An 18,438-nucleotide genomic window follows, 5' to 3' on the forward strand; every position below is an offset into this window, starting at 1 on the left:
TCTGGTAATATAGCAATATTGTTAAAAAACTGAGACATTTTCTGCTTATCTCTACTTTTCTAAAAACTGAGATAGGCAAAATATCATAAAAACTGCTTTTTAATCATTTTCACAGTTTTTCATATCACCACAATTATAAATAGGCCAAATAGTATTAAAGTGCGTATGTAAAGACATGATAGATGCTTCAGTTACTGCTCCGTATTAAATATTCCATTCCTGGTTTGTTTAATACTATGTAGTAATTTACTTAACCGTATATGGGTGCAGTCCTTCATGCATAAAACAAACATATGGATTTGTGTCTAGGGCCTGAAGATGCAAAAAGTGAACACCAAGAATTGGCATTAAACACATCAGAGCTTACGAAGTGTGAATGGTGCTGTGCGCGAAAACTTCCGGTGGTGTTTTTCCAAAGTACACCTTCGCAATGTCAGAAACTGCGATCACTATTCAAGATGACCAAGCAGAATAATGTTGGATGGTATGATTCCAAGGCTCCAAGTAAGTGCACACAAGAACATAGGAAATAAGAGCACATCTACATGCCAAATGGCAAGTTGCTAGTAATGTGTTTAAAGGACACCTGAAGTGAGTGGGAAATGAAGGCTTTTTTTAGATTTTGTTCCTTTTTAGTCCAGGGGTCCCCAACCCCTGGGCCGCTGCCCACTACTGGGCCTCAGGCTGTTCTGAGCTGGGCCGTGCTGTCATCACAGTGCAGAGAGAAGTGTCACTGAAGTTTGCTGGAAGCCTTAGAGAAGAGCCATCTGCAGCCATTGTTACTGCTGCCACCTAGTGTCTGTACAGACAGAAACCATGCTGCATTACAAATAAGACACCAGGTGGCAGCAGCGAGGATGACTGGGACGCTTCGGTCTCTTGCCAGCCACAGAGTTCAGTCCGCAGGAGGTCAGCAGCTGATGCTGGAAGTGAGTGTGGGAAGAAGGGAAGTGAGTGTGGGGAGAAGGGAAGTGTGTGTGGGGAGAAGGAAAGTGTGTGTGGGGAGAAGGGAAGTGTGTGTGGGGAGAAGGGAAGTGTGTGTGTGTGTGTGTGTGTGTGTGTGTGTGTGTGTGTGTGTGTGTGTGTGTGTGTGTGTGTGTGTGTGTGTGTGTGTGTGTGTGTGTGTGTGTGTGTGTGTGTGTGTGTGTGTGTGTGTGTGTGTGTGTGTAAGAGGGTAAAGGGGCTGTAGGAAGGGTAAAAGTTAGGGGAGGCAGATGAGGGGAGGAAATTATTGTGTCAATAGATAAGGAATCCCAGGCACTACCCCCCTTCACACCACCTGTCACACCAAATGTACCTTATGTTGGTGGCTTATGCAGCTGCCCCAGTGCAGTGCAAAGACATCTTGCACCCACCCAGTCCTTGGAATAATTGCCTAATGCTGAAGCGGTCCTTGGGTCAAAAAAGGTTGGGGACCACTGTTTTAGTCAATGCGAATTGCCCGGCTATCCTGCTGATCCTTTGCCTCCAATACTTTTTAAGCCTTATGCTGGGAATACACCATGAGTTGTTTTTTTTTTTTTGGGCAAATGGGTGGCTCGATAGATCATTTCTGACAGGTCCAAACTGATTTTGGCATTTTTCTGATCACTATTCTCATAGAAGTGAATGGAAATCAATTGGGAAGATGACCAGAAAATTGATTGGCCAGAAAATTTGCTGAAAAACTCATTGTGTATTCCCAGCATTAGACCATAAACAAGCATGCAGACCAGCTGTTTGTCTGGATTTGCTGCATGAAGAAAGATCAGCAGGGCGCCGGGCAACTGGTATTGTTTTAAGGTAATAAATATGTCATCCTTCATATTCCTCTCACTTCAGTTGTCCTTTAAATGCACAGGGCAGCCAACACTGCCGATCACATCAGAGGGGTTGCAGGATTATCAGCAGTCAGGCCTGGCTTTTGGCTGGCTAGCACATAAGCTTACCATAATTCAATACATTTGCACTAGGGATGATCAACGAGATGCAAATCATGCTCAGTTAATGCCGGATTATTCAAATATGTATGCAAAAGTCTTCAGCTTCAAAATCCCAAGCAGCTTTGTCCGATTGATCCATTTTTAAGTTTATTTGAAACTTGAAACTGATGCTGGTGTAACATATAACCTTACACCATCCAAATAAATGTACTGAGAAAAATTGAAGGCATCGGCGTCAGTAGGGTTACAAGCATGCACATCATGATGTTAGAACCCCTGAAGTGTAGGTACAGTCTCTTAAAGAGAAACTCCAACCAAGAATTGAATTTTATTCCAATCAGTAGCTGATACCTCCATTTACATGAGAAATCTATTCCTTTTCTCAAACAGACCATCAGGGGCGCTGTATGGCTGATATTGTGGTGAAACCCCTCCCACAAGAAGCTCTGAGTACCGAGGTACTTCTGGCAGTTTCCTGACTGTGAACCTTGTTGCCTTGTGGGAAATGGCTGTTTACAGCTGTTTCCAAGTGCCAATAAAAGCAAGCAGCAGCTAAATCACCTGCCCACAGTAAAAATGTCACCATGTGATAAATGTCAGAATGTAAATCAGGGATTTAAAAGATTTTACAATGGGCAAACACTGACTAAATCATTTATACATCATAATTGTAAAAAATTAAGCACTTTTTTATTACATTATTTTAATTGGAGTTCCTCTTTAAAGAGAAACTCCAACCAAGAATTGAACTTTATCCCAATCCGTAGCTGATACACCCTTTTACATGAGAAATAGAATGATTTTCACAAACAGACCATCAGGGGGCGCTGTGTGACTAATTTTGTGCTGAAACCCCTCCCACAAGAGGCTCTGAATACCGCGGTACTCTGGGCAAACTGCCACAATGTAACAATGTTCACAGACAGGAAATGGCTGTTTAAAGCTGTCTGTAACAGCCAGAGCAGCTAGAAACAGCTACATAACTTGCCCACAGTAACAATGTCACCCTGTAATACATGTCAGAATGTGAATCTGGGAGAGGAAAGATTTTACAATGAGCAAACACTGACTAAATCATTTATACATAATAATTGTGAAAATGAAGCACTTTTTTTAATTAAATTATTTTCACTGGAGTTCCTCTAAGTCACAGAGCTGGTGGTAAAATCAGAGGATAAAAACAGCACAGAAGTAAATAAACATTTTGTAAAGGAAGTCTACGGTAGCACTTCTATATTCATCTCACGTCAGCCATGGCACAGCGGGAAAAGGATTTAACTTGTGTAATAATAGAACTTGACAACATTTATTCAATATTTCAAGAATATTTAGGAGTTCTGCTTCACCTTGGAAACTAGTTCAGATTCTGTATTGCATCTGCTCAAGAATAAAATATGACTTCTTGAGTGGTGCTGACAGAGCAGAGTTAAGTAGTGAAGCTTTTAGGTCTGAACATCTGGCACACTTTAATGTAAAGCTGCCTTTCTTCAGTTTGGTATTAGGAACCCATTCATGCCTGTCAGGGTGGGTGAAGTGTAACTGCTCCTCTACAAAACCTATTCAAACATATTTCTTACCACTGTTTGAAGTCTACATTGTGTAACTCTATAGGGTCTTTTCCCCTTCTGTTTAACCCCAGAAATGTGAACTGGCTTTCAAATAATAAGAGACATTTATTACATAAATTAGACCCAAAGTAAATTGTAAGTCTTCATCTTTTGTGGAGCTTCTAAATTGATTTTCCACAGCACATTGGTGTATTGCTGCAGTACTACTGATGCAATGGTGTGCAGCCGCCTGTTGCGACTATCCCTTCCCTCCTGGAAGTGCCACAACATTATCCCAACTGCCCAGTACTCCCACAGTTTCACATTTGAACATTGTTTGCAGCTGCAGGTAGTTCTCTTTACATCTTGTCTTCTTCTGCTGTCAGTTGACCTAGAGCAAAAGCAGAGGTGTGCAAGCCTGCTCTCCCTGGTAGATAAACGTGCCACCATCAGTGTTTACAGTGCCCCCCTTCAAATGCCTACAGTCTTCCCCTGTTAGTCACAGACAGCTCCCACTCGTATTAACAGGTTCCCCTGCAACACTCACATTCTGCTTCCAGAAATCACAGCCCTAGACGTTACAGGCAGCCCCCAGCATTCATAGGAACCCCATAAAGACATGCAGCTAACCAAACATCACATACATAGATTGCTCCTTTCTCCCAGCAGTCTAATGCATCCTTCAGCAGGCACAAGTGGCTCATTACGGCAGTCGCAGTGCTCCCCTATTTTTAATCTCAATGAGCTCGCTCACGTGGCTCCTTATCTCTGTCTCATAATGTCCTATCCCCTCCCTCCCCCCAAATCCTTGTGAGCCCCACCATTCAATTTTAATACAAGTGTCTGATAGGATGAAGGAACTCAGAACATTTTAAAAGATTAGGAGGTACATAGTTTTGACAGCTCTCCCCCTCATTCCTAGACCACAGTGCTGCTTTGCCCTTACTTGCAGATAGTATAGCGGTCAATTAATTTGTTAAATATATTGTATGACCTTATAAATGTTATCCAAATTTCTCATATCACTAGAATGTCTTTTCTTCCCTTTCCTAGATTTAATAGAACAGTTCATTGTTATAATCTTTGAGAAACCTCTCACTGTGGAAGAAAATGCTTTTTTTGAAAATATTTTAAGTGAAATCGGTAACAGAAATGGAAACCCAACCTTTTTTTCAAAAATTGTCTTTGATGAAGCCAACCGAAGACTTGTTGCATTTACTCAACATTTAGAAGAAAATTCGCCTCGCAGTTCAACTCCGAAGGACCACGCAACAAAAAATGTAATGTATATTTATAACAAGGATTTGCACTCTCAATTTGCATTGTGTTTTTAAACTGAAATTAAATCTGAAAATGACTGCGTGGTGTACAGTTAATTTGAAATATCCACTGGCAATTTTAACCTTCTTATTGTATGCTGCGGGTAGTTTCTACAGCATCAGATTACTGATACTTGTGTGCTTGTAATGCAGGTTGTATCAGAAACACGAATGAAGCTACGGAATTCTACAGCTCAGATGCAGTTTTTTGATGATAACGAAGGTGATGACACACACAGTGTCTTTGTTGGTCCCATTGAAAAGTAAGTCTTGTAATTGTTTAATATTTAGTAGTCGTGTGGACACCCTCTGTGTTGTGCCCAAGCCAAACACATTTCAAGAAAAACATACTTACCAAACCAGAGGGAAGCCTCTGGATACAGTAGAGACTTCCCACATCCACCTGCTGCTCACTGGAACCCTCAGAACGATAGGGCTGTGCTTTTCTTCTGGCACGAGTGCAGCCACGTTGCACCATACTTGCACAGTTGCAATAGAGCCGTGTTCGTGCCAGAAGAGGACCGTGGCTTCGATCTTCATTCCGAATAAGCTGTTCTATGGGAAATCCACGCTTGGCAACAGAGGATGGCATGGGAACGCCTCTATAGGCTCTAGTGGCTTCCCTCTACTTAGGTATGTACAGTTTGTGTAATTGTACTCAATTTCCACCTTGGGTACCCTTTGATAAACACTCCTGGATTGTTAGGGTAACACGGCGAGCGCAGTACAGACACATGCCTTGCCTATAGTCCCCTCATGAAACAGCTTTAACATGTGAATTTGAAAATAGTGTTGGCCTTCACTTCACATTCAGGTCCAGCACCCGTTAATTCCGCTAAGCTGAAAAGACGAGAATATTGCTGGCAGTTTCTGCTTTCAAGTGGCTTTTTAGCCATCCATTGTTGTCCATTCTCATTTGTTGAGATCTGTGTTTCAGTGTGAATATTTCCATTTTAACAGAATCCTGGAAATCCAATGGAAAACCAGTGTAAGGCTCCCTGCACACTGCAAATCCGATTTTGATTTTTCCTCAATGCTATCAACAGAAAAACGCATAAAAAAACGCAGCATGCGTAACAATCGGAAATCGGCATTGCATGTAAAACTTTTAAAAATTGGAATCGCGTGCGGGGGGCCTAACATGGACACCAGTTGAACTCCCTTGAGCACTTCAATGGAATTTGAATTCAGCTTCCAAATTAAAACATTGGTACTAATTAATCCTAATTGTAGCTGAAAATGCTTGTCAGATCAGTCCACTGTTCTCCCTATGCAGGTTTACACCACGTTTCCTGACTTCACATCCCTAGCTCATGCCTCTTTTCTTGTTGTAATAATTGCATTAGTTTAAAGCAGAAGCATGGTGTTGTCAAGGCAATGCTGGGCATGTCTTAAAGGGAATATCCAGGCAAAAAAAAAAAAGTTTCACTTACCTGGGGCTTCTACCAGCCCCATGCAGCCATCCTGTGCCCTTGTAGTCACTCATTGCTGCTCCAGTCCCCTGCCGCCAGCTAGTTTCGTTTTTGCCGACCTCTGGGTCGGCAGGCCGCATTGCTTACATTTTTTGGCATTCCCGCTGGTGCAGGAACATTAACGCATACATTTTTTGGCGTTAGTGATGCAACGCTAACAAATTTTTGCGTTACACCGCTAACGCAAAAAAATGTATGCGTTAATGTTCCTGCACCAGCGGGAATGCTAAAAAATGTAAGCAATGCGGCCTGTCGGCAAAAATGAAAATAGCTGGCGGCGGGGGACTGTAGCAACAGTGAGTGACTGCGAGGGCACAGGATGGCTGCATGGGGCTGGTAGAAGCCTTGGGTAAGCGATTCTTTTTTTTTTTTTTTTTTTTTGCCTGGTAATTCCTTTAAAGGGAACCAGAGAGGAACGTTCCTAAAAAACAGAAAAAGCTTTTATACATACCTGGGGCTTCTTCCAGCCCCATAAGCCTGGATCGCTCCCACGCCGCCATCCTCCGCTTCCTGTATCGGCGGTACCGGGTCCCGTCACTTCCGGCGGACGCGGCCAATTGTCCGCATCACAGGGGCTCCCTCCATACATGTACATACACATGCGGCTGCGCAGTAGGCAGCCTCACGCGTACGTGTAATGGAGGGAGCCCCGTGTGATGCGGACAATTGGCCGCGTCTGCCGGCTGACAGGCGGTAATGACGTGGGTGCGATCCATTCGTATGGGGCTGGAGGAAGCCCCAGGTATGTATAAAAGCTTTCCCCCAACGTCTCTGGTTCCCTTTAAGAAAGAATACTAAAGGAAGTAATGGGTGTCATCTTTTGCTAATTACAAAAAAAGGTGGTGACATAATGAAGAATATGAAAAATCATATTCTCTTTGTGGCTGTTCTCCATATTTCCTTTTTTTATGCAACCTAGTTGAGATCTGTCTAAAGCTCCTTACTTCCATGGTTTTGGTGCTTCCTTTCCTTAAACCAGTGGTAGCCATCTTTGGGCCAGGGGCCATGTCACTGATCTTGAGATAACTAGGGGGGTGAACTAGAAAAATTAGAACACAATTTTTTAACAGGAAATAAAATGTATATGTGTGTTGCAGTCAGCATTTCCCATTCAGTCTACAATCAAGTCCAGGCCCATGCCTCTGTTCTTCCTCTTCTTCCATTGGGGCTAATGTGGCTATTCTTTGTAGTCCCATGGTAATCACTATAGAACTACACAAAATGGCTGAAATTTTCCAGTGTACCGAGTATACACTTCGGTCGGCCATTTCTTTGTAGTTCTATGCTAATTCCTATGGGACTATGGTCCTTTTAACCGCTTAAGCCCAACTGGACGAGATTTCTCGTCCAGTTGGGCTGCGCGCACTCCCGCGGGTCGCGCGCGCGCCCGCGGGCTCCCCCGTGCGCGCCCCCGCTGCTGGCCGCTAGCCCACCGATCAGTGAAAGGGATTATAAATCCCTTTCGCTGATCGGACCCCCCCGGAGAAAAGCCGACAGCGTCTCTTCAGACGCTGCGGCTTTTCTGAGCTCTGGTCTCCTTTCTTCTGCCTGGGAGCGAGATCGATCGCTCCCAGGACTTTTTGATTCTGGCCATCTTGTGGCCAAATAGCAAATTACACCTTAAAAAAAAAAGTTTTAAGAATAAACCTATAAATATATTTAAAAAAAAAACCCTGTTTACCTCCCACACCAAAAAATACCCACATACAAGTTTAAATTAACTAAAAAAAAAAAAAAAATTACAATAAAAAAAAAAAAAAAACATAAATAGTTACCTAAGGGTCTGAACTTTTTAAATATTCATGTCAAAGGAGTATATCAATATGATTTAATAAATTATGGGCTTCTAAACAGTGATGGACGCAAAACGGAAAAAATGCACCTTTATTTCCAAATAAAATATTGTCGCCATACATTGTGATAGGGACATAATTGTAACGGTGAAATACCCGGGGCATATGGGCAAATACAATACGTGAGTTTTATTTATGGAGGCATGTATTCTTTTAAAACTATAATGGCTGAAAACTGAGAAATAATGAATTTTTTCCATTTTTTTCTTATTCTTCCTGTTAAAATGCATTTACAGTAAAGTGGCTCTTAGCAAAATATACCACCCACAGAAAGCCTAATTGGTGGCGGAAAAAACAAGATATAGATCAATTAATTGTGATGAGTAGTGATAAAGTTATTGGCAAATGAATGGGGGGTGAAAGTTGCTCGGATGTAAAAAAAATTTCAACCCTTCGGGCTTAAGTGGTTAATGACCATAGGCTTTTTTTTTTTTTACTTACCGATCACTGTGATTGACTCACAGTGATCAGGAGGTCAGAAGCCAGTGAAAACTGCTCCTGACCAATAGGAGGAAGCTCGGCTGTCACATGACAGTTGTTTACTTCCTCCTGAAGCAGCAATTGGCTCAGGACCACGGTAAGGTGCAGAGAATCTACACCACATCAGAGTTAGAGAGCTGCAGATGAAGCATAGATTTTACTTACTGAGGTCCCGAACCAGTTTTAAGCTCAGTATTTTGTAGGAATGTGTTACTGCTGATTTGTACAGAACCATTATCTTCATTGGCACATAAATGCATGATTTCTGTGTCAATGAAGATGTACCTAAAACTTATTCCTTAAAGGATACCCGAACTGACATGTGACATGAGATAGAGATGTGTATGCACAGTGCCAAGCACACAAATAACTATGCTGTGTTCCTTTTTTTTCTTTCTCTGCCTGAAAGAGTTAAACATCAGGTATGCAAGTGGCTGACTCAGTCCTGACTCAGACAGGAAGTGACTACACTGATAAGACATTCCAACTATAAAACACATTCCTAGCAGAAAATGGCTTCTAAGAGCAAGAAAGAGATAAAAAGGGGAATTTCTTATCAGTGAGGGTCACACTGTAGTCACTTCCTGTCTGAGTCAGGACTGAGTCAGCCACTTACATACCTGATATTTAACTCTTTCAAGCAGAGAAAGAAAAAAAGGCACAGCATAGTTATTTGTGTGCTAGGTACTGTACATACCCATGTCCATCTCATCATGTCACATATCTCGAGTATCATTTAAGGTAAAGCAGATTCTTACAGCAAGGGCAGAATCTAATTTAGGTCTTCTATCCTGCCATCAAATGTAATTACTATTATCAGATATGCAGTTATGCAGTTCTGATTTATGTTTAATGAAAAGTATTTCCCTAATTTACTAGTTTTGGAAGTTTATGTAGACATGTTGTATTTGACTCTTTTATTCTTTCTTTCCAGGTTAATTGTATATCCTCCACCTCCTGCAAAAGGTGGGATCTCAGTCACCAATGAGGATCTCCATTGCCTCAACGAAGGGGAATTTTTAAATGATGTGATCATTGATTTCTACTTAAAGTGAGTTATTTCATGTTCATTTTTTTATCCATAAGGATTTCATAAAGCAAATCGTTTTAGCAGTATTAGGCAGTTCAGGTCCCTTAAAGTGTTCTTGAGATGGCAGATACAGCAGTATTTATTCACACTTGGGACTTCCACCAGCCCCATGTGGCCCGTGAACTCCATTGCTGTCCTCTCTGGCCGCTCTGTTCTCCCATGGTCACCCCCATCACTATTTTGATCAGTTGTGCTCTTCTGTGCATTCCTGTACACATGCCCACCCTCTGTCGCTCTCCTCCAGCCGGGGGCATCCCCAGGTGTGGGAACATCGGGGGGGGGGGGGGGGGGGAATGGAGCTGCCGGGGGAGGACTGCGAGGCAGCCCATGGACCAGGGCTGTGGAGTCAGTACAAAAATCATCCGACTCGACTCCTCAGTTTATCTTTTTGGCACCACCGACTCCAGGTATTCAAAATGGCTCCAACTCCTCGACTCAGACTCCTTAGTCTAATACTTACCCGGGCTGTGGATTTGGTACAAAAATCACTCCTCAGTTTATGAAACCACTGACTCCTGCCGCCGGCAGTGCAGAGAATAGATTGGAACGGCAGCGCTTGGATCCATTAGTAGGCGAGTCTGTGGCTGCTGCATTTATTCCTCCCCGCTGTGCACAGAATCAGTGTGGGGAGGAGGGGGATGCTGGGGGGAAGATCTAGCCAGAGAACACCAGATGGCCCCTGCCAGTAACAGGAGTCTCTTAATTTACAAGTTTACAATATAAAAATCGCAGAAATCAAATCGTGGACACTACAATACATCTGTTATGTAAGTACAGCAGGTATTTATCTACTTACATATGTGTTTTTTTTTTGGGGGGGGGGGAGGGGGGGGGCATTTTATACTAAATTGGACTAAATGAGCGGTACTGTAATTGGGGGTAGAGAAATAAACAGCCTCTTACTTTTAAAGACCATGCTTCCTGCAAAATAAATGCAGGGGTTCCTCAAGATAACAACATTGTTTGCAGGGGTTCCTTGAGATCTAATTTGCAGTGTTCCTCTAGGGTACAAAGGTTGAGAAAGGCTGCTGTAGATACTTGGGGAGCATACCGTGAACTGGTACAGCAAACATTTTTGATGGTTGAAATCTTTATGCCTTTGCTTATTTAGCAGTAAGTGAGGTTCATTTAATGTTACACTGGTTGCCGTTGATGCACTGCTTGATTAATGCTTGACCAAAAATAATTTGGGCATAGTATTGGCCATTTTTCAGATGACTTTGGATGACACATGCTAGTGTAACAGTGAATATAGTTGCCGCACACTGACCCCCGGACATAACTGGCAGATGTCAGATATGTTACATAACCGCACTCCTCTCCATGCACGAGCACGGCCGCGCCTGTGCAGTAAGCTGTACAAAGCTTGTCAAGCAGTTCATCTGTTCTCACAAGTCTCGAGTTCTCAGCCACAAAAAGCGTTTCATTACCTATAACTACTGATCAATGAGAGTTCCCACTGAAGTTTGTCTGCAGAATCTTTTAGAGCCGTTTGTTAGCTGTTGGGATTTATTATTGGTTTTATATAGTGCCAACATATTACACAGTGCTGGACAATAAAGTTACAGAAAATAACGGGTGACCATGGACAATACAACACAAGCAATAAGCAGTAAGATAAATGCCAGATCGCGCACTGTAGTAGTCCCAATTCAAGTTCTGTGGACAGGATGCACGATCAGTAGGATACACAGGGAGGGAGGGCCCTGCCAAAGTAGCTGAATAACCATTATCATTCACCTGAGACAGTCAAAACTTTATACCAGGATGTGTAACCTTTTAAACCAAAATAAGGAACTGGGAATGTAGAAAAGTGCTCTTTACAATTAGAGCTATATACATGATTGTTTAACTCTGATTAGTAATGCCCCAGAGTGACATTTGCTAATCAGTGGTGATGTTTATAAAGACATTTACAGTGTTCCGGTTCTCATATCTGTGGATTTTAGGATTGTCCACTGAATGTGGCTGTGGTGCTGGAGTGATAAAAGTCTAAGTGTGCAGGCACTGTATACTATCTCATCACAACCTCAGAGTTTTATTATAAAATGCATATACTTTTTTTCCTGTGTCTGAAACATTATTTGCAGTTACTTGCTCTTCTATTCAAGTATATACTTAAAACAGAATGGAAAAAGCAGTCAGCTTTTTTCCCTGGCGCTGTAGTGTATTTTAACTACTATACCAAAGCTTAGATACTTGGAGGCAGGTTTCTTGTCATATGGATAAAGAAAACAAGAAACTACATTTTCTGTTTACTCCAAGTGAAAAATAGCTGAGCATTGAATTGTTCAGTGACCATTATACAGTGCATGTCCTGTGTGCTTGAATGTTGCGTGCTCTGCACTGCCACCTAGTGAAAACAAAGGGTGGTGCCGTTTACAAAGTGAAATGATTTATTGGGAAACAATTGTTCCTTCTTATTAATACATGTTCTGGCTTTAAATATATAAGATTTTTGCTACACTCACTCTCACTCTCACACTCACTCACTCTCACACTCTCTCTCTCTCTCTCTCTCTCTCTCTCTCTCTCTCTCTCTCTCTCTCTCTCTCTCTCTCTCTCTCTCTCTCTATTTGTATTGCCCATCAGGATCGAGTTTGATCCTGTGGGTGACCCTGCAGGTAATGAGCGCTGTACATATGGATCTCTCTGGTATACCAGAGCAATACATAACTCAGTTGCCCCAGTAAGGGGAGAAGGGCTGTCATTTAAAGATCCAAGTAGAAGAACATGTTACCCTGTTCTAGCATTCCACCCAGTCATCCGAACATTTAGCCACCACAAAGACCGTATCCTATTTACGGACATAAGTACAGGCGGTTCATGGGTTACGGACATCTGACTTACGGGCAGTGTCGTCATTGCAAATGGTGAATGGCTGAGCAGCTGACCCGAGCAGAGACCTCACAAGGTGCCAGTCAAAAGTGTTAAGGGAACAAGACATCGCTAAGCAATAGAGAAGCTGAAAAAAGCCACTATGCAGCTTCGAGCTACGAGGGGCATTTCTTCAGTAAGTAGTATTACTTACTGAACTATTGTACATTCTAAAAGTTGGCAGAAGGCTCCACTGGCATAAATAGGGCACATTTAGCTCATGGGGCACAACATGGCAGAGAAATGCACAGGAATCCTTTCGCATTGAGAAATATGTAAAAGAAAATTCTTGACTCTAACCTGGTTGCTTATGCAATGATTAATATTTTTTTTTTAACTCCTCTGCTCAAGCAGACTTATTTGATCCCTACTTGTACACTTTTCTTCCCCATAAGTAAAAAAGATTTTTTTTATTGCTGTCCCTGAGTGTGGATAAGAATTGCTTCCACGCTGTTGTTGGTTTCATGTTTTCTTACAGTGACATTCGGGCTGAAATTAGTACATCAAAGCCCTGATATCATTATTATAGGGAATTAAGGCATTTCTTTCTCACAGGGAACACAGAGGGCAGTAACAGAAGTCCCAATTACTACGCTAAAGGATTTAAACCCTAATTTAAAATCACAAAGTCAGGTTTACGGATTGTTTGTTCATGGTAAAAGATAAAATAAAAACTTTAGGAATATATGCAATGAAAATGTTATTGTATAACACTAAATACAATCTGTGTTGTGTGACCTCTCTCGTTCCTTTTTTCCCAATCCAGGTACTTGGTGCTTGAGAAACTTCGCCAGCATGCTGATAGAATCCATATCTTTAGTTCGTTTTTCTACAAAAGACTCAATCAGAGAGAGAGGAGGAACTTGCAGGACACTGCCAATTTGACGTAAGTGTAAATCGAGCACCATCATTGGTTGATTTTGCTACTTGCAGAAAACTCCTGTGCAGTGTGTCGTATGGTATATTCCAAGATCTTTTATGACACATTTTCATTTAGAAAGCTGAAATGCAGTTTTCCAAGGAACACACTCAAATTACCAATGCACAGAGCTGCATGCCTTAGTGCAGGGCTTTCCAATCCTGTCCTCAAGTACCACCACCAGTGCACGTTTTGTGGAAATCCACACAAGCAGTTTATCAGCTCTGCTGAGACACAAATTCCCTCCCCTGGGAATGTTTCTGGTTTCCTGCAAAACATGCACTGTTAGTGGTACGTGGACAGGGTTGGGAAGCCCTGCTTTAGTGCAGCCAGGTACATTCTGGTCTCTGATGACTAATGGGAATAAATGGGCTTGCAGGATGGGCTGTATCAGGCTGAAAAAAGTGTAGTTTTAGAGCAGCATTCCACATTTATTCCAGTGTAGGCAGTGGGAACAAATTAAGTCTAAGATGCCTTTACAGTCTGTAGAAGAACCCCAAAAAATTGTAAAAACTATACTTTCAGTTGGCAAGTAGTAACATAATCTGATCATTTTTTTTGCTTGCAACTTCAGTCTTATCAGTTAGGCCCGGTTCACGCTGGACGGTTGAAAAACAAATCCGTGTAATTTATTTGACATCCGTTTTTGCTCTGTTCAGTTAGTGTGCGGTCACTGTGACGCATCAGTCACTCTGGGACTATCATAGTCTCCCTAAATTTGCAGTCCATTTGGCAGAACGTGTCAAACGGATTTGTTTTAATTAAGTAATGTGAACTGATCGTATTGATAAACATAGGATCCGTTCACCTCAATTAGGATCCGGGCCATTTACACCGTTTTCTTGTGCTACTGTGAAATGGGCCTTAGCATCCAAGTGAACTGGGACTTTGTGTTATTAACCCTTCCAGTAACGTTATATCATTTTTTTATGCTAGAATTCCTTATGCTGTGTTTAATCTTTTAGAGCAGAGATGCAATTTGGCATTTGATAACACTTTGTCTTTTTGTTGCTATGGAAAAAAAAGTAAAAATAAGTGTGTTTATGGCTTTTATTTCTCCCCAGGCTGCAGCAAAGGCGCCATGGAAGGGTTAAAACCTGGACTCGGCACGTCGATATCTTTCAAAAAGACTTCATTTTTGTTCCGCTTAATGAAGCGTATGTAAAATCTTACAAAGTAAATCACAAACTACATTGCTTGCTCATTTAAATGTAATGAAATCCTGCGAGATTAAATATATATTGTCAGCTATAAAGCAACTGCTTAGTGTTCTGATACCCGCTCACGTGACTTCATAACACTGCTCAAGGCTGGAGATGCCATGCATATTTAACCTTCATTGTTTCTTTGTACATTAAGCAAAGAAGGATGATGCAAGAAAGTAATGATTTTATTCTAAGTTGGGGTTTAATTGCAGTGGTAACTGAAAGATTTCTTTGCACTCTGTATTATACTCTAATATACACACACACACACACACACACACACACACACACACACACACACACACACACACACACACACACACACACACACACACACACACACACACACACACAGCCCTTAATGTGGTGAAGGACGCTTGGGGAAGTCAGGAGTGCTATGTGAGGGGAGCAGCCTGCCGTCTACCGGTGGCGCTCGCTTAGCTCCGCAGCAGTCCCAGATCTCCGCAGTGTGTCCTGAAGAGAGTGTAGAGAGAGAGAAGGGATAGCTAAGAGAGTGTAGAAGAAAGAGAGAGAGCCAAGGCAGGGAGAGAGACAGAGACAGAGGCAGAGTATTTTTGGGGTGCAGATTACAGTTAGTCCGAATAGAGAACATCCCTGTGGGAAATCGCCAGGTGGGCCACCCCACGCGGATCTTCAGGGCTGGGTGGTAGTGCAGGCTGACCTGGTCCGCGGCAGTGGCAGGGGTAGACCCTGGGTGGCCGAGCAGGCTGGGGGGCTGCGGCTGGTGGAGGCTGTGGCTGGTGAAGACCCTCTCTGGATTCCACGTGGGAGGCCCAGCAGGAAGCGGTGGTGGTCAGGCCTCCAGCATGTGGGGAGTCCCACATGCTCCGGACTGGCTTCCTGGACTCATAGGCCCCATCGCAGTGGCCCAAGTGGTGGAGGGGGATCCTGTAGCCATCTCAATCCCTGGCTGTGGAGGAAGGCTGCTCGTGCGGTACTAGTGGAGTCCTGGTCACGCTGGGTAGCGGGTTACCGTGGTCGGCAGCTCTCTGCCGTAGCGGTGGCTGGGCCGGGGCAGCAATCGGGCAGCACAAAGATGCCAGTGCAGGAGCGCTGATCCACTTGAACAGCTGGTCTGCTGAGTGAAGCGCCCCGCACCCGACCAGCAGAGTAGCCCGGCGCACAGGCATCCTCCTCCATAGCTGGAACGTGCGGAGGACGGGTGCCTCTCCCCTGGGAGCCCTCAGTTCCGTGGTGGTGTCAGCGCGGGTGGTGTTGCTGATGGTCCGGGGGCAGTGTCGGCAGGTCGGCAGAGCTCCGTGCTGCCTCTCCATGCCTGCGCACTGCACGTGGGTCCCCGAGCAGATGATCCGAGCAGCTGATCCTCTTGCCGCGATCTGTGGCTGCTAGAGAGCCGGACCGGCAGTGCCCATGTCCTCTGCCTCCTACCTCAGCGAGAGGTGAAGCCAGAGGTGAGTGGAGGAGGGATAGCCCTCTAAAAAAGTAGAGAAGGCCGGAGCCCTGTGACCGAGGCGTCCGAGTCCGGCGCCATCTTGTTGTAATTTCTTCCACCCACTGGGAAGTTTGCTTTCCCCAGCCTGGCAGGGTAAGCAGAGCGGGCGGCATGGAGCTTTCATAGTTACAGCCCAGAGAGCTAGATTGGGTTCTACTCTCTCTCCCCCCCCCCCCCCCCCTCAGGCAGTTATGTAATCCAGACATGTCTTCTTGATTCCGCTCGCATGATATGACAGGATCGGGATCCAGGAGACCGTGTCAGCATTACCCGGTGGTGTAAATTCCATCACCCCTCTTTTACCACTGGGTGGTGTCATGTAATCAGGACCCAGAAGACCTGTTGAAAGTTCAGATCCTCTGGTGGACAAAGAGAAGTCAACCGGAACAGGTAAATATAATGCACTAGGCATCCAAATAAGATATGCCGACAGAGGCTTAGAATGCACCAGCAGCTTTCAAGCAAAAAATTTACTTTGAATTTGCTAATGGGTTAAACACACTAGAAGTGTGAGAAACCCTATGCAATGTTAGAAACTGCCATTAAATAAGCTATAGTCTTTAGATTCTAAGGTAAGAGGTTAACTTTAGATTTTTACACCAATGACAATAATGTCATTGAAGCTAAATTTTTGCATCTCTGTAAAAAGTAAATGGTTGTAATAACACACAATTTCTAATTTTGCATTTTAAGTGCTGTGAAAGAACAAGACAATATTCTATGCACGATTAATACCCTTCTCACAGGGCTTCACTAATAAAAAGCTTGTAGGAAGTTGTATCCGATTTTTCTGCTATTAGTGCTAATGTAGAATTGACCTTACCTCTACCCATTGTCTGTCCACTTGACCATAAAAACACCAGCGTCTGTGTTGGTGATTGGATGGTAGAGGAGTGTAGAGAAATGGAAGCCCTACGCTAGACTGTAAGCCCCTCTGAGGGACAGTTAGTGACAAGACTACATAATCTGTACAGAGCTGCAGAAGATGTCAGTGCTATATAAATACTTTATAATAATGCATAAAAGTTTGTGCACTGCTAAGGTGAATGAACAAAAAGAAGGGATGTTGGACTAGGGCTTTAAACTGAAATGGTGCAGAGAAGGAATAACATACCTTGTCTTTCTTTTCTAGTGCCCATTGGTTTTTAGCTGTAATCTGTTTTCCTGGCCTAGAAGAACCAGTGTATAGTCCAAATCCATACTACCAAGCTGGGACTTTGCCAGGAACAGCACAAGTAGAGGACAGCCGGACCACTGCCACTCAAGGCAATTCACAGCCATCTGTGCAATCCTCTTCTAAAACGCCTCAAAAGAAAACACCCCACAAAAAACATAACCTTGCTGCAAACGACACAAGCTCTGGGACTGATGAAAGTGATTCACCTATAAACAGAAGTCGTCATGTAGGAAGGCAAAGTTTTAGAAGAAATGATAATGAACAGCAGGACACAAATGTGACTCTTAAATCTCCCTTTCCACAAATGGACACAAGTCGTGAAGATATTAATGGTGTAACTGATGAATGTAAAACCTCATTAAAGCATCTTGGTAAGTAGGGCTGTCATAAGGCAAAGTATCTTTGTGAGATGAGAAGCCTAATGTGAAACCTACTACAGTAGAGTCTCACTTATCCGGGGATTAGCTCATGCCAGATTAATATGTTTTCTGGATGCTTGAGACTCAATGTTAAAAATAGGCCTGGCTAATACAGCACTATACCCCACAATGGGCTTTGTTCACAAAACTGCTCATACAGGACTTATTTATTACTTAAAGAGACTCTGTAACATCAGAAACATCGCCCGGGGGGTACTCACCTCGGGTGGGGGAAGCCTCCGGATCCTAATGAGGCTTCCCACGCCGTCCTCTGTCCCGCGGAGGTCTCACTGCAGCCCTCCGAACAGCCGGCGACAGACCCGACTGTGAAATCAATATTTACCTTTGCTGGCTCCAGCGGTGGCGCTGTGGCTGCTTTCGGCTCAGAAATAGACGGAAATACCCGATCTCAGTCGGGTCCGCTCTACTGCTCAGGCGCCGGAGACTTGCGCCTGCGCAGTAGAGCAGACCCGACGGCGATCGGGTATTTCCGCCTGCTTCGGAGCCGACAGCCACCAGAGCGCCTGCGCAGGAGCCGGGAAGGTAAATATTTACGTCGCCGCTGTACGGAGGGCTGCAGCGAGACCCCTGAGGGACGGAGGACGGTGTGGGAAGCCTCATTAGGATCCGGAGGCTTCCCCCACCCGAGGTGAGTACCCCCCAGGGGACGTTTTGACAACTCCT

The 18,438-nt window shown here is 43.7% G+C and overlaps 1 protein-coding gene across 3 annotated transcripts in view; it reads left to right on the forward strand.

The window, feature by feature from the left end:
* SENP6 (SUMO specific peptidase 6) overlaps positions 1-18,438 on the forward strand; it is a 154,814-nt gene that overhangs the window by 95,016 nt on the left and 41,360 nt on the right. For all 3 annotated transcript variants that reach the window (XM_068281508.1, XM_068281509.1, XM_068281510.1), the window contains 7 exons: positions 310-504; positions 4,523-4,749; positions 4,942-5,051; positions 9,528-9,644; positions 13,327-13,446; positions 14,544-14,636; positions 17,291-17,706. In XM_068281508.1, coding sequence (XP_068137609.1) covers positions 310-504; positions 4,523-4,749; positions 4,942-5,051; positions 9,528-9,644; positions 13,327-13,446; positions 14,544-14,636; positions 17,291-17,706 — 1,278 coding nt within the window. The remainder of the gene's footprint in view (positions 1-309; positions 505-4,522; positions 4,750-4,941; positions 5,052-9,527; positions 9,645-13,326; positions 13,447-14,543; positions 14,637-17,290; positions 17,707-18,438) is intronic.

The sequence above is a fragment of the Hyperolius riggenbachi genome, chromosome 4 (genome assembly GCF_040937935.1).
Source record: "Hyperolius riggenbachi isolate aHypRig1 chromosome 4, aHypRig1.pri, whole genome shotgun sequence".
In the NCBI taxonomy this organism is placed as follows: domain Eukaryota; kingdom Metazoa; phylum Chordata; class Amphibia; order Anura; family Hyperoliidae; genus Hyperolius; species Hyperolius riggenbachi.